Source organism: Balaenoptera borealis (assembly GCF_965194805.1).
Source record: "Balaenoptera borealis genome assembly, chromosome: 12".
Lineage (NCBI taxonomy): Eukaryota > Metazoa > Chordata > Mammalia > Artiodactyla > Balaenopteridae > Balaenoptera > Balaenoptera borealis.
Window position 1 is genome coordinate 21,882,227 of NC_138869.1, and position 14,246 is coordinate 21,896,472.

Consider the following 14,246-nt stretch of genomic DNA (forward strand, 5'->3'; position numbering starts at 1 on the left):
ATCCTTCCGATGACTGCAGCCCCAGCTGGCATCTGGATTGCAACCTTATAAGTGATCCCAAGTCAGAACCACCCATCTAAGCTGCACCTCAAGTCCTGATCCACAGAAACTATGAAAGATGACAAATCTTTATAATTGTTCTCAGCTTCTAAATTCTGAGGTCATTTGTTACACAGCACTAGATAAATAATGCATAAAGGAAAATATTAATAGTAACAACTAATATTTATCAAGTATTCTCTATGTGTCTAGCATTCTTCTAAGCACTGTATAAAAGTATTTAATTTAATCCTTGCAAAAATCCTGTAAGTGATACATTTTTTAAAATATTTATTTATTTATTTTTGGCTACATCAGGTCTTCCTTGCTGTGCGCAGGCTTTCTACAGTTGCGGCGAGAGCGGGGGCTGCTCTTCGTTGCGGTGCGCGGGCTTCTCATTGCGGTGGCTTCTCTTGTTGCGGAGCACGGGCTCTAGGTGCGTGGGCTTCAGTAGTTGTGGCACCAGGGCTCGAACCTGTGTCCCCTGCATTGGCAGGCGGATTCTTAACCACTGCGCCACAAGGGAAGTCCCCCTACACGTGATATTATCATCCCCACTTAACATAAGAGAAAACTAAGGTATAAAGAAGTGAACTAACTTGTCCAAGGTCACACAACTACACAGGCAAGGGACTGACCCATGATTCAAAGCCAGACTGGTTTCAGAGGCCCAGACTCTTTCTTGTCCTCAGGAAGTTTGCAAACGACCAGGAGAGATAAGACATAATTATAGACTCTGATGCAAAGTAGAAGGCAAGTATGCAAATCTGGTGGTCAGAGGCCTGCGACATCTCTTTCAGGCAGAGATAGAAGTTTTACTTTTTGGAAGGGCCTCACTTAAACACTGGAAAGGATTTGCACCAAAAGAGAAGAGGCTTCCAGGCAGAGGGAACGGTAATAACCAGGCAAACTGTCCATGAGGGCCTCCTAGGTACCGCAGAGAACGCGTGCGTGGAATCTGTTCCCCCACAGAGTCAGGGTGTAATGGAAGAGATGTCCCTTAAATGCAAACATGCAAGAAGACTGGCCCGTTCCTCTGAGGGTACACAAGAGGGGGAAAGCCTGATGACACAGAGGAGAAGGTAGAAGATAGAGACAGAAGAAGATCGGGAAAGAGAAAACAGCTGGGACTGTGTCAGAAAAAAATGTGCAAGGATCTTCAAATAACCCCAGGGAGAAAGAATGGAGTTGGGCCATGCCTCTGGGATGAGCCTGTGGGGAGGGACAAGAATGGGAGATTGAGGAAAAGTCTAGAAAAATCCACACACCGTCTACAAGGGCTGAAGGGCACAGAACAGGCTGCGTTAAAATACGAATAGAAAGACTTAGGCCTTCCCTGGTGGCGCAGTGGTTACGAATCCGCCTGCCAACGCAGGGGACACGGGTTCGAGCCCTGGTCCAGGAAGATCCCACATGCCGCGGAGCAACTAAGCCCGTGCGCCACAACTACTGAGCCTGCGCTCTAGAGCCCGCGAGCCACAACTACTGAGCCCGCGTGCCACAACTACTGAAGCCCGCGCACCCTAGAGCCCATGCTCCACAATAAGAGAAGCCACCGCAATGAGAAGCCTGCACACCGCAACAAAGAGTAGCCCCCGCTCACCGCAACTAGAGAAAGCCCGCGCGCAGCAACGAAGACCCAACACAGCCAAAAATAAAATAAAATAAAAAATAAAATAAAATAAAATATAATAAAGAAAGGCTTGGAGGCTCTTTGATTCTCAGGGCCTTTTATCCATGCTTTTTAGTCTTTATTTGTATATCGCAACGAGTGGCAGGATGAAGCTGAGGTTGGAAGGTGGACAAATTAGAGTGAATCCAGGTTTCTAAACAAATAAGAGAATAGCTTCACCTATCCTCAAGGTTCACTTTTTTCCAAAGACTTTCAAAAGCTAACTGTTTCTTTATTGGAAATAAGGGCAACAAAGGGTGTGCTCCGAAAGACCCAGGGTTGTTCTCTGTGGTGCCATGACAGTGCGGTGGCCACTGGCAGCCACTCTGGGCTGAGAGCAGCGTTAAGAGAGGAGGCTGGCCGAGAGTAGCAAGCACTGCCTGGGTGGATGCCTGAATGAAGTCTGACTGCAGTAACGGGGGTGCACTTCAAACTGTGTGAACGAAATGGGAATTTACGAGGAGGGAAGGGTACGCCATAGGATCAGGGACTCTCTGTTCTGGAGGCCAGGAGTCTGAGATCAGGATGTAAGGCAGCCCACGTTCCCTCTGGAGGGTCTAGGGAAGAGTCTGTTCTTTACCTCTCCCAGCTCCTGCTGACTGTGGGCGTTCCTTTTTTTTTTTTTTTTTTTTATATTTATTTATTTATTTTTGGCTGTGTTGGGTCTTCGTTTCTGTGCGAGGGCTTTCTCTAGTTGTGGCAAGCGGGGGCCACTCTTCATCGCGGTGCGCGGGCCTCTCACTATCGCGGCCTCTCTTGTTGCGGAGCACAGGCTCCAGACGCGCAGGCTCAGCAGCTGTGGCTCACGGGCCCAGCTCCGCGGCATGTGGGATCTTCCCAGACCAGGGCTCGAACCCGTGTCCCCTGCATTGGCAGGCAGACTCTCAACCACTGCGCCACCAGGGAAGCCCATGTGGGCGTTCCTTGACGTGTAGCTGCATGCATCCCTCCCATCTCTGCCCCTGCGGTCACGTTGCCTCTTCTGTCTGTCACTTCTCCCTTGACCTTACTCTTAAAAGGACACTAGTTCTTGGATTAAGAGCCCATCTGGTTATCCAGGCTGATCTCCTCAGCTCAAGATTCTTAACTTAAATTACATCTACAAACACTCTTTTTCCCAGGAAGATAACAGTCACAGGTTCCAGAGATTAAGATGCAGACAGAATCATTTTGGGGCTACCATTCAGCTCACTATAGTAATTAAACGATTTTTGTGGGAAGGTCCTTTGACACTTTGTAAATATCCCATTTCTCATCAAATTTTCACTCCTGAGTTCTCGCCTCCATTGACGTTTCTTGGCTGAATTAATTATGACTATGATGGTTGCCAAATGGTGGTTTTCTAATTCCATCATTCCTTTTACATTTATTAGTTGGCATCCTACCAAAAGGAAAGTGTCATCTCCTCTCATTTATTCATGTTTTATTTATAATAATTTAGACTCACTGATTCCTATTTTATTCACTGGGTTATGATTCATTGCTATCATTATTTATTTTGATACCTAAATTGTCCTATACTTGGCCAGTGGGACCTTCTTCAAGCTGGCTTCTGCATCCTTTTGACATGTCCCCATCATTCTTGGAGCGCTTCTTTATGGTCGGGTACAAAAAGGTATTCCAGGCTCATCTTGCATCTTCCTTCCCCAGCCCTGGAATTAGCCATTTCTCCAAGAAGTCCCAATTCCTTTTCGTGGAGAATGCGATTTAGAAACCTAGATGAGGCTCCTAGGGTGTTCATGACCATTGGGATGTCATTGCTTCTAGGCCCTCCACATATATATTTATTTCTGTATCTAGCTATATCCATCTATCTATCTATCTGTCTGTCTATCTATCTATAGATAGATAGCTAGTGAAAACTATGAGTTCTCAGCTTCCAATTCCAATCCAACACAGGAGGATTCATTCTAGTTTTCTCCCTTTGCATATACATAACTCTCCAACATTGAACCTGGCTGCCATTCTCCTCAATATATTCTTTTATTCTGTCAATCTCCCTGTTATGCAAGCGACCTATCACCAGTCCCTTTAACAGTTGCCTTTCTCACCTGTCTTGGGCTCTGACACCCTGCACCAGGCTACTTTCCCCACCCCCTTGCAAATTCCTACTTTTCTTGGCCACACTTAACTGGTTTGAGGCTGAATTATTCCAGAAGGAAGGGTAAATATTATTAGTATTTATAATAATAATAATAGTAATTTTAAACTTTTCAAATAACTGATAAATAATGTTTTATAAAGCAATTCAAAGACTACAGGGCAAGCAAACATCCCTTAAGATGTTCTCCCCCAGCCAGTACCCACCACAGCTAGATGGAGCTTTATGAGTTTGTGGTGAATCTTTCCAGATGTTTATTAGGTGTTTACGTGTCTCACCTGTAGTATTACAACAGCCTCCAAATGTTCTCCTGCCTTCTGTCCTTGCCTTCCTACAATTTATTTTCAACACAGCAGCCAGGGTTTTCAATAAGAAGATCCGATCATGGGCCAATCCCTGCAGTCTCCTCATTCCACTCAGAGTAAAAGCCACAGCCCTTGCCCTGGGGCCTCTACGCACAATCTGCCCCTCCCTCCCCCAACCTCTTCCCCGGCCCCCAGCCCTTCTTCAAGCACCCGGGCCTCAGTGACCTCCATGATGTACTTTTAACCTGCGAGTACACTCCCCACTTAGGATGGTGCCCTACCTCTTCCTTCTGCCTGGATCCCTCTTCCCTGGGATATCCACGTGACCCTCTCATCCCCTTGAGTACCACCTTCTCAACGAGGCCTACTCAGGCCACGCTAAGTGCCGTGGCACCCTCCATCTTCCCCTGCACCCCTCAGCCACCTCCTCTCTCCCCAGCCCCCGCTCTATTTCTTTTGCTCCTAGCCCTTCTCATCTCATAACATATTATGTCATTTCCTTTTTAAATTTTGTTTATTGCATGTCTCTGCATCACTAGAACATAAACACCCCGAGGACAGAAAACTCTTTTGTTCCCTGGTTTGTCCCAAGTGTCTTGAAGCTTTATGCAGTGTCTAACACCACAGGGGCTCAATAAATAAATATTTGGTGCATGAACATTTATTGAAGTAGTTCTTCTTGGCTTAAATTTCTCTCAAAAGGTAACGTATTCTTCTGCAGTTTGAGTTTTGGTTTTTCACTTAACAATATGTCTTGGGATCTTTCTGTTTTATTTTAGATATACTAATTAAAATCTTATTTTGCGTAGTACTTTGAAGTATAGATGGAGTATTATTATTCAACCAGTCGTCTATGAATCACACATACAGCTACTCCAGTTTTTCTCTGTTAAAAACCAGGCCTTGCATAATTCAAATCTCGGTGTCCTCCTTTATAAAATAGACAGTATTCACCTCATAAGACTGAGGATTAAAAGAGATCCTGGGGTAGGACTTGGCAAATCTTTTTTTTTTTTTAATTTATTTTTGGCTGCGTTGGGTCTTCATTGCTGCACGCCGGTTTTTCTCTAGTTGCGGCGAGCGGGGGCTACTCTTCCTTGCGGTGCGCGGGCTTCTCATTGCGGTGGCTTCTCTTGTTGTGAAGCATGGGCTGTAGGCACGCGGGCTTCAGTAGTTGTGGCTCGCAGGCTCTAGAGCGCAGCCTCTGTAGTTGTGGTGCACGGGCTTAGCTGCTCCGCGGCATGTGGGATCTTCCCGGATCAGGGCTCGAACCCGTGTCCCCCGCGTTGGCAGGCGGATTCTTCACCACTGCACCACCAGGGAAGCCCAGGACTCGGCAAATCTTTTATTGCATTTTTATGCTGTTATTATTACCTGTGCTGTTGCAGCTACTACTGCAAGCCTCCTCATGACCATTTCTCCAGGATAGTAATTGTTGGAGAAGCACGTTTTTAATCAGCAGTGCCTATGGACTTCCTCAAACAGAGCTGTCACCTTCTGAAAGTATGTCACTGTACACCCACTTGTGGACTCAGTAATTTTGTCAATCTGATGAGTACGAAAAATAATACCTCTGTGTTGTTTTTTGTTTCCAAGATGTAACTGTTAGTTGGAATATTTTTTCCTTTTTTTTTTTTTCTGCCAAGAGTGTAATTTCATCTTTTATTCCATCTCAGTCCCTAAAGACTTTCCAGACAACCCCAAATCACATTGATGGGATCTATCTTCTGGGTTGTCAAAAGCTATGTCACTTCTGCAATGGCTTAATTATATGTGGATTTTGTTAGTGTCACCACCCAAAAGTGTGGAGTAGGAAAGTGGGGAAGGAGTCAGCCTCGATCAGCAAAGTCGCAGACTTAGAACATAAAGCTGAGCCCAGGAAATTCTGAGAGTGTGTAGTTTATGCCAGAAACTGGTCTGTGGAGACTGTGGTGAGCAAGGCACAGTCTCCTGGACCTTACAGTCTAGTGGGACAGAGAAACGTAAAGGAAGTAGACAACTAAGTAAAGGCCCAGGATTTACAGATCGTAGTAAGTTCTAAGAAGGAAATATACAGGATAATATGGTATGAAAGCCATGTGGGGAAGCCACTTCCGGTGGGGTGATCAGGGGAGATCTGTCTGAAAAGGTGATGTTTGGGTTGAGGCTTGAAAATGAGCCATGTGGGGGAAGAGCTGCGGAAATTAAAGATGCAGAGGCTTTCAGACAGCAGGGGGAAAGATGTGTTCAGGGAAACTGGAGGAGGGCTGGAGGATGGTGGGTGAGGGAGAGGAGAGCAAGGATAAGGAAGGCAGAAGCTGGAAACTGTGATTCCTTCTAAGCCATGTTAATGAGTCTGGTTCTCATCTTTAGGGTGATAGAAAGTAGGATGTTTTAAGCAAGGAAATGGCATGCTCCAATGTGTGTTTGTCAAAATCACCATAGTTTCTTGTCTGGTCTTCCTTTCTAGGAGCGCCCAGTGCCTTCTCTTCTTTCAGGGGTTTCCAGTTCCTGTCGTTTCCTCTAGCATCCTAATATCTACAACTGATGACACACCACCTAGACTGTCATTCTCATGGTTTGGAGTGAGTTAGCATTACTCGGGGAGCTTGATAAAAATGGGTATTCTAGGCCCTCACCCCAGAGATCCTGACTTAGCAGGCTGGAGGTAGGAGCCAGAAATCTCCATTTCATCAAATTCCCAGGTCAGTGGTTCTCAAATCAGTCTCCATCAGAACTACCTGGAGGGCTTATGAAAACACAGATTACTGGGCTCCACTTCTAAAGTTTCGGATTCAGTAGGCCTGGGGTGGAGCCCCAGGATCTTTGACTCTTTTTTGTTTGTTTGTTTAATTTTTATTTTTGTCTGCGTTGGGTCTTCGGTGCTGCATGTGGGCTTTCTCTAGCTGCGGCGAGCGCGGGCTACTCTTCATTGCAGTGCGCGGGCTTCTCATTGCGGTGGCTTCTCTTGCTGCGGAGCACGGACTCTAGGCACGCAGGCTTCAGTAGTTGCAGCAGGTGGGCTCAGTAGTTGCAGCATGTGGGCCCTAGAGCGCAGGCTCAGTAGTTGTGGCACGTGGGCTTAGTTGCACCGTAGCATGCAGGATCTTCCTGGACCAGGGATTGAACACATGTCCCCTGCATTGGCAGGCGGATTCTTAACCACTGCGCACCAGGGAAGCCCCCCCAGAATCTTCATTTCTAACAAGTTCCCAAGTAATATTGATGCTACTGGTCCAGGAACCATGTTTTAAGAACCACGGTCCAGGGTGATTCTAATAAAGGTGATCCCTGGGACCACACTTTGAGAAACACAGGCCCAGGGACTAAAGCTAATCTTTCTAGTATTCCATAAGTGTTCTTCCTAATATCTCCCAGCCTATCTCTCTGGCCTCATCTTGGTCCACCCACTCTCTGCCCTAGGCCAACCCCTAGCATTCTTTGCTCTTGGCACAGAAAAGTTCTCATCATTGCTAGAACTTGTCATGACTGTGCACTTGCTGGCCTTTGCACATGCTGTTCCTTCTCCTTGTAATGCCCTTCCCCCAGGCATTCCTTTAAGACCCTGCTCAAATGTTATCCCTTCTGTGTTGAGTGTTCCCCATCTCTCTGCTAGACATTTGTTGCTCCTTTCATTGGATTGCCTGACACTTTGTACATATCTCTAACATAGGAGCATGAAAACTTTTTTGACCAAAACCAGTAGAAAAAATTCATTTTATATTGCAACCCAATAAACATATACTGATATATTACATAAAATTAACATATGATTTTATAAAATAATACTTACCTTAACATGCACTCTGCTATTTTTTTTTTAAAGCTGGCTGTGACTTTCTAAATTGATTGTGGTATGAAACACACAGCTTTGGGGGCTTCCCTGGTGGCACAGTGGTTAAGAATCTGCCTGCCAATGCAGGGGACACGGGTTCAATCCCTGGTCTGGGAAGATCCCACATGTCGCAGAACGACTAAGCCCATGCGCCACAACTACTGAGCCCGCGTGCCTCAACTACTGAAGCCCACGCACCTAGCGCCCGTGCTCCTCAACAAGAGAAGCCACCGCAATGAGAAGCCCGTGCACCGCAAGAAAGAGTAGCCCCCGCTGGACGCAACTAGAGAAAGCCCGCGCGCAGCAATGAAGACCCAACAACACGGCCCAAAATAAATAAATTCATTAATTAAAAAAAAAACACACACACAGCTTTGGCACACTTTTCTCATACTACATTGTAGTTATTTTTGTATTTATCTCCTCAATTAAAGTGTAATCTGAAGGTTAGGGTTGGATCTTATTCATCATGTGTTTCCAAAGCCTACTGGGGCACTTAATAGTCAATAGGTATTTATTGAATGAATGAATGAATAAATAAATGAATACAGGGCCTATTGCTTTTTTTGTTTAATAAATTTATTTATTTATTTATTTATTTATTTTTGGCTGTGTTGGGTCTTCGTTTCTGTGCAAGGGCTTTCTCTCTAGTTGCAGCAAGCAGGGGCCACTCTTCATCATGGTGCACGGGCCTTTCACTGTCGTGGGCCTATTGCTTTTGATTGTCCTTATCCAATATTGATCCAAACATTAATATTTAGCTAAATACAAGTCAGTTGGATCAATGGTTGAATCAACTGGATGCCCATAGAGAAATCAATGAAGGTCAACCCTTATCTCTTGCCATACATAAAAATTAATTCAAAATAGATAGTGTATCCTCACATGGCTGAGAGAGAAATAGTGTCTCTCATGTTCCTTCTTATAAGGGCATTAATCTACCCTCATGACCTAGTTACCTCCCAAAGGCCTCACACCCTAATACCATCACATGGGGTTTAGGATTTCAACATATGAATTTGGGGGGGGGGGGACACACACATTGTCTATAACAGTATAAAACCTAAAACTATAAAATTTGTGGTATAAGACACAGGAGAAAAATCTTTGCCACTTGGGACAGGCAATCATTTCTTAAAACACAAAGCATAAAACAAAAAAGAAAAAGTTGAGAAACTGAACTTTACCAACATAAAATCTTTTGCTCTTGGAAAGACAAATTGAGAAAATGAAAAGACATGACACAGGCTCACAAAAAATATTTGCAAATTTGCAACATATATATCAAAGGATTTGTATCCAGAATATGTAAAGACTCCCAAAATTTAAGAATAAGACATGAAAAACCAAATTTTTTAAAAATGGGGGGACTTCCCTGGTGGCACAGTGGTTAAGAATCTGCCTGCCAATGCAGGGGACATGGGTTCGATCCTTGGTCTGGGAAGATCCCACATGTCGCAGAACGACTAAGCCCATGCGCCACAACTACTGAGCCCGCGTGCCTCAACTACTGAAGCCCACGCACCTAGCGCCCGTGCTCCTCAACAAGAGAAGCCACCGCAATGAGAAGCCCGTGCACCGCAAGAAAGAGTAGCCCCCGCTGGACGCAACTAGAGAAAGCCCGCGCGCAGCAATGAAGACCCAACAACACGGCCCAAAATAAATAAATTCATTAATTAAAAAAAAAACACACACACAGCTTTGGCACACTTTTCTCATACTACATTGTAGTTATTTTTGTATTTATCTCCTCAATTAAAGTGTAATCTGAAGGTTAGGGTTGGATCTTATTCATCATGTGTTTCCAAAGCCTACTGGGGCACTTAATAGTCAATAGGTATTTATTGAATGAATGAATGAATAAATAAATGAATACAGGGCCTATTGCTTTTTTTGTTTAATAAATTTATTTATTTATTTATTTATTTATTTTTGGCTGTGTTGGGTCTTCGTTTCTGTGCAAGGGCTTTCTCTCTAGTTGCAGCAAGCGGGGGCCACTCTTCATCATGGTGCACGGGCCTTTCACTGTCGTGGGCCTATTGCTTTTGATTGTCCTTATCCAATATTGATCCAAACATTAATATTTAGCTAAATACAAGTCAGTTGGATCAATGGTTGAATCAACTGGATGCCCATAGAGAAATCAATGAAGGTCAACCCTTATCTCTTGCCATACATAAAAATTAATTCAAAATAGATAGTGTATCCTCACATGGCTGAGAGAGAAATAGTGTCTCTCATGTTCCTTCTTATAAGGGCATTAATCTACCCTCATGACCTAGTTACCTCCCAAAGGCCTCACACCCTAATACCATCACATGGGGTTTAGGATTTCAACATATGAATTTGGGGGGGGGGGGACACACACATTGTCTATAACAGTATAAAACCTAAAACTATAAAATTTGTGGTATAAGACACAGGAGAAAAATCTTTGCCACTTGGGACAGGCAATCATTTCTTAAAACACAAAGCATAAAACAAAAAAGAAAAAGTTGAGAAACTGAACTTTACCAACATAAAATCTTTTGCTCTTGGAAAGACAAATTGAGAAAATGAAAAGACATGACACAGGCTCACAAAAAATATTTGCAACATATATATCAAAGGATTTGTATCCAGAATATGTAAAGACTCCCAAAATTTAAGAATAAGACATGAAAAACCAAATTTTTTAAAAATGGGGGGACTTCCCTGGTGGCACAGTGGTTAAGAATCTGCCTGCCAATGCAGGGGACATGGGTTCGATCCTTGGTCCAGGAAGATCCCACATGCCACAGAGCAACTAAGCCCGTGTGCCACAACTACTGAAGCCCACGTGCCTAGAGCCCGTGCTCCGCAACAAGAGAAGCCACCACAATGAGAAGCCCGCGCACCGCAACAAGGAGTAGCCCCTGCTCGTGGCAACTAGAGAAAGCCCGCGCGCGGCAACAAAGACCCAACGCAGCCATAAACAAATAAATAAATAATACAAATAAAAAATGGGCAAAAGATTTGAACAGACTTTTTACCAGTGAAAACATATCAATGTCAAATAAACACATGAAAGGATGCTAAACATCATTAGTCACTAGGAAATTGCAACTTAAAATCACAATGAGATACCACTTCATACTCACTAGACTGGTGAAAATTTAAAAGATTGTCCACATAATCTTGGCAAGCACGTGGAGAAACAGGAACTGCTAGTGAAAATGTAAGTGGTACAACCAACTTGGAAAAGAGTTTAGCAGTTGCTTGAAAAGTTAAACATACATTTACCATAGAGCTCAGACATTCCAATCCTAGATTTTACCCAACAGAAATGGAAAAATATGTCGAAAGACATGTTCAAGAATGTCCATAACAGCTTTATTTGTAATAGCCAAGAACTGGAGACAAGCAAATCCATCAATAGGAGGATGAAATAAAAAGGAATGAACTATGGATACATGCAACAATATGGATGAATCTCGACGATGCTGAGTGAAAAAAGCCAAGCAAAAAGAGTACATGATGTATGATTCCTTTTATGTAAAATCCTAGAACATGCAAACTCATGTATAGTAACAAGAATTAGATCAACAGTTAGCTGGGAACAGGGGTGGAGGAACGGATGGATTGAAAGGGGTATGAAAAGACTATTAGGGATGATGGAACTATTTGTTATCTTGATTGTGAAGATGGTTTCAAGGGAGCATACATAAGTTACAATCAATCAAGTTGTACCTTTTAAATATAAGTAGTTTATTGCATTTCAATTATACCCTAACAAAGTTGTACAAAAATATTAATGACTAGCTAAACACAAGTCATAAATGCAAAAACAAAACAAAAATCCTAGTCTAAAATACAATGCATTTAAAATGCATAGCTTAAAAAGGAAAATAATGGATAATAGAATTCAAAGCATCTGGGGATCTAAGGTGGGGGAGAGGGAGGAGGATAAGGGAGAAGAAGAATTCTCATAATAAGTAAAATAAGATCATAAGTATTATTGAAATTCGATTACTCATATAAAAAAATTATCAGTTGCAGATGATGGAACACAGATTTCAGTACAGTGGGGCCCAAATCCAAGGAAAGGCTGGTAGAAGAGTGGGGAAGGGAGACAGAGAAGGGAAGGCAGCCAGTAAAGAATATATTATCAAGGAAGTTACTAGTGCGGGCAGTCTGAGCTTGCTCCCAGTGTAGAATTCTGGGATGGAACTCCAGAACAGACAACTAAGAGTTGAGAGGAGAAGGAGCTGGGGTATTTATCCACCAATTCCCGTCAGTCAGTGGTTGAGAGCTACTTCCAGATGTGTTAATTTTCCGACACTTCCAGACTGCCCATAGGCAAGTAGAGCAGGCTGCAGTGGAAAAGGAGAGCCTTCAGGCGGAGAGTCACAGGGGCTGGAAATTAGATTCTAAGCTGGCATGCATGGGAATCACGCGTGTTAAGAAGCTTGCATTTCAACTTGTGATACACCAACTATTTTCCTAATTAGTTCTTGACTTTATCTAAATCTCATCTCAACTGAACACGACCTCTTAATTTTATGTTGACTTTCTCCTGAAGCACCACGCACATGCAAAGAACAGCAGAATATCAGGGGAACCATTATAAATAGCTATCGAGTTTTAAACTTGATTTTTAAAAATATTTATTTATTTATTTATTTATTTATTTATTTTGGCTGCACCGGGTCTTAGTTGCAGCACTCAGGATCTTTGTTGCAGCACGCGGGATCTTTTTAGATGTGGCATGCGGGCGACATGCAGACTTTTTAGCTGCAACATGCGAACTCTTAGTTGAAGCATGCATGTGGGATTTAGTTCCCCGACCAGGTGTAGAACCTGGGCCTCTGCACTGGGGCTGGAGTCTTACCCACTGGACCACCAGGAAAGTCCCCTTGATGTTTTGACCCATGTTGACAATACCATTTTTTGGCTGCACTCAGAGACAATGTATTTTTCCAAAGACGGAATGATTCTATTGAAATGACATGAAAATTTTATGGCTGGAATCCTAGAAGGATGTGTGGTTTTCAGTAAAATATTAATGAAACAAAGCATTGTTAGAGTGACACATTTCCCTTGGCATCGATTAAGCCTATGAATCCAGAGCTATTTCTGGATTTTTCACTTACATGAGCCAATACATTCTCTCTCCCTCTCTCCCTCTATATCAATTTGAGTTGTATTTGCTGTCACTTGCAATTTATAAAGTTTTTAACTAATACAGAAATCGGCACCAGGAGTGGGGTTGTTTCCATGCATCCAAAATCCCACAAACGTCCACAACAGACACATAAAAGAGAGATTACGTGAACACAGAGCACTCAGGTAGAAAGGAACTTAAGCACCGACTGACCCAACCAAGTCATTTTATGGGCAAGTAAATAAATCTCCAAGAAATTAAATAAATCAATACACTTTTAGTTAATGATAGTTTACAGAATGGATTATTATAACCCAGCACCCTGAACACTTGTAGGAGAAGTAGTTTTTGGAAACAACACTCAAAATAAGTATAGTGTGTTACGAAGCTTCTCTGATAGGAACTGGTCCCAGTTCATGGTGCGGCAGTATCACTTTACTTCTTTTCAGTAAATATTTTTGGAGCACCAGAAATGTATTAGCCACTGAGTTAGGTGACGCACATAGAGCAGGGAAAAGAACAGCAAGGACTGTACCCTCAAAGAACTTTGTACCTAGTGGGAAAGGCCGTCAATTAACTCAGAGTTTCACGCAAATAAGTATTGTTCCTGTGATAATACATACCACAAAGAAAAAGTCCAGGATTATATGAGGGAATATAAGAGGCAGAACTGCCTTTATGTAGGGGATCCAAGGAGCCTTCCACAAGGAAAGGATATTTAAATCGATACCTGAAGGATAGTAGAATTTTGCCAGGTGAATTTCTAGGGTAAATGATTCCAAGCATGTGCAAAGCCCCCTGATGGGAAAGAGCTCCGCTTCCTAAAGGAACAGAAAAACAAACTAGCATAAGTGAACATTAGGGGAGTGAGGAAGAAGAACTCAAATGAAGCCAGGGAGATCGGTAGGAGGTAGATACACAGGGACTTTCTGAGAACTCTGGACGCTATCCTAGGAGCAAAGGGGAAACACTGAGGAGCTTTACACAGGGTGGGGATGGGTTAGGGTTTGGAGGGGACCAGACTGAATGCAGAGAAATAAGAAAGGCATTAGAACAACAATCCAGGTCAGAGAGAAGAGGAATCCAGGGAGTAATGGTTTGAGTGGACACAACAGTGAAGATAGAGGAATTTCTGACTGACTTGGTGAATATTCTGGAGGTAGAAGCAATACAGGTTTTTTTGTTTGTTTTGG

At 43.2% G+C, this 14,246-nt stretch overlaps 1 protein-coding gene across 3 annotated transcripts in view; it reads right to left on the reverse strand.

Annotated features, from left to right (window-relative positions):
• LOC309607542 (glucoside xylosyltransferase 2) overlaps positions 1-14,246 on the reverse strand; it is a 153,778-nt gene that overhangs the window by 57,302 nt on the left and 82,230 nt on the right. For all 3 annotated transcript variants that reach the window (XM_082346173.1, XM_082346174.1, XM_082346175.1), the window contains exon 7: positions 13,784-13,874. In XM_082346173.1, the coding sequence (XP_082202299.1) occupies positions 13,784-13,874 (91 nt within the window). The remainder of the gene's footprint in view (positions 1-13,783; positions 13,875-14,246) is intronic.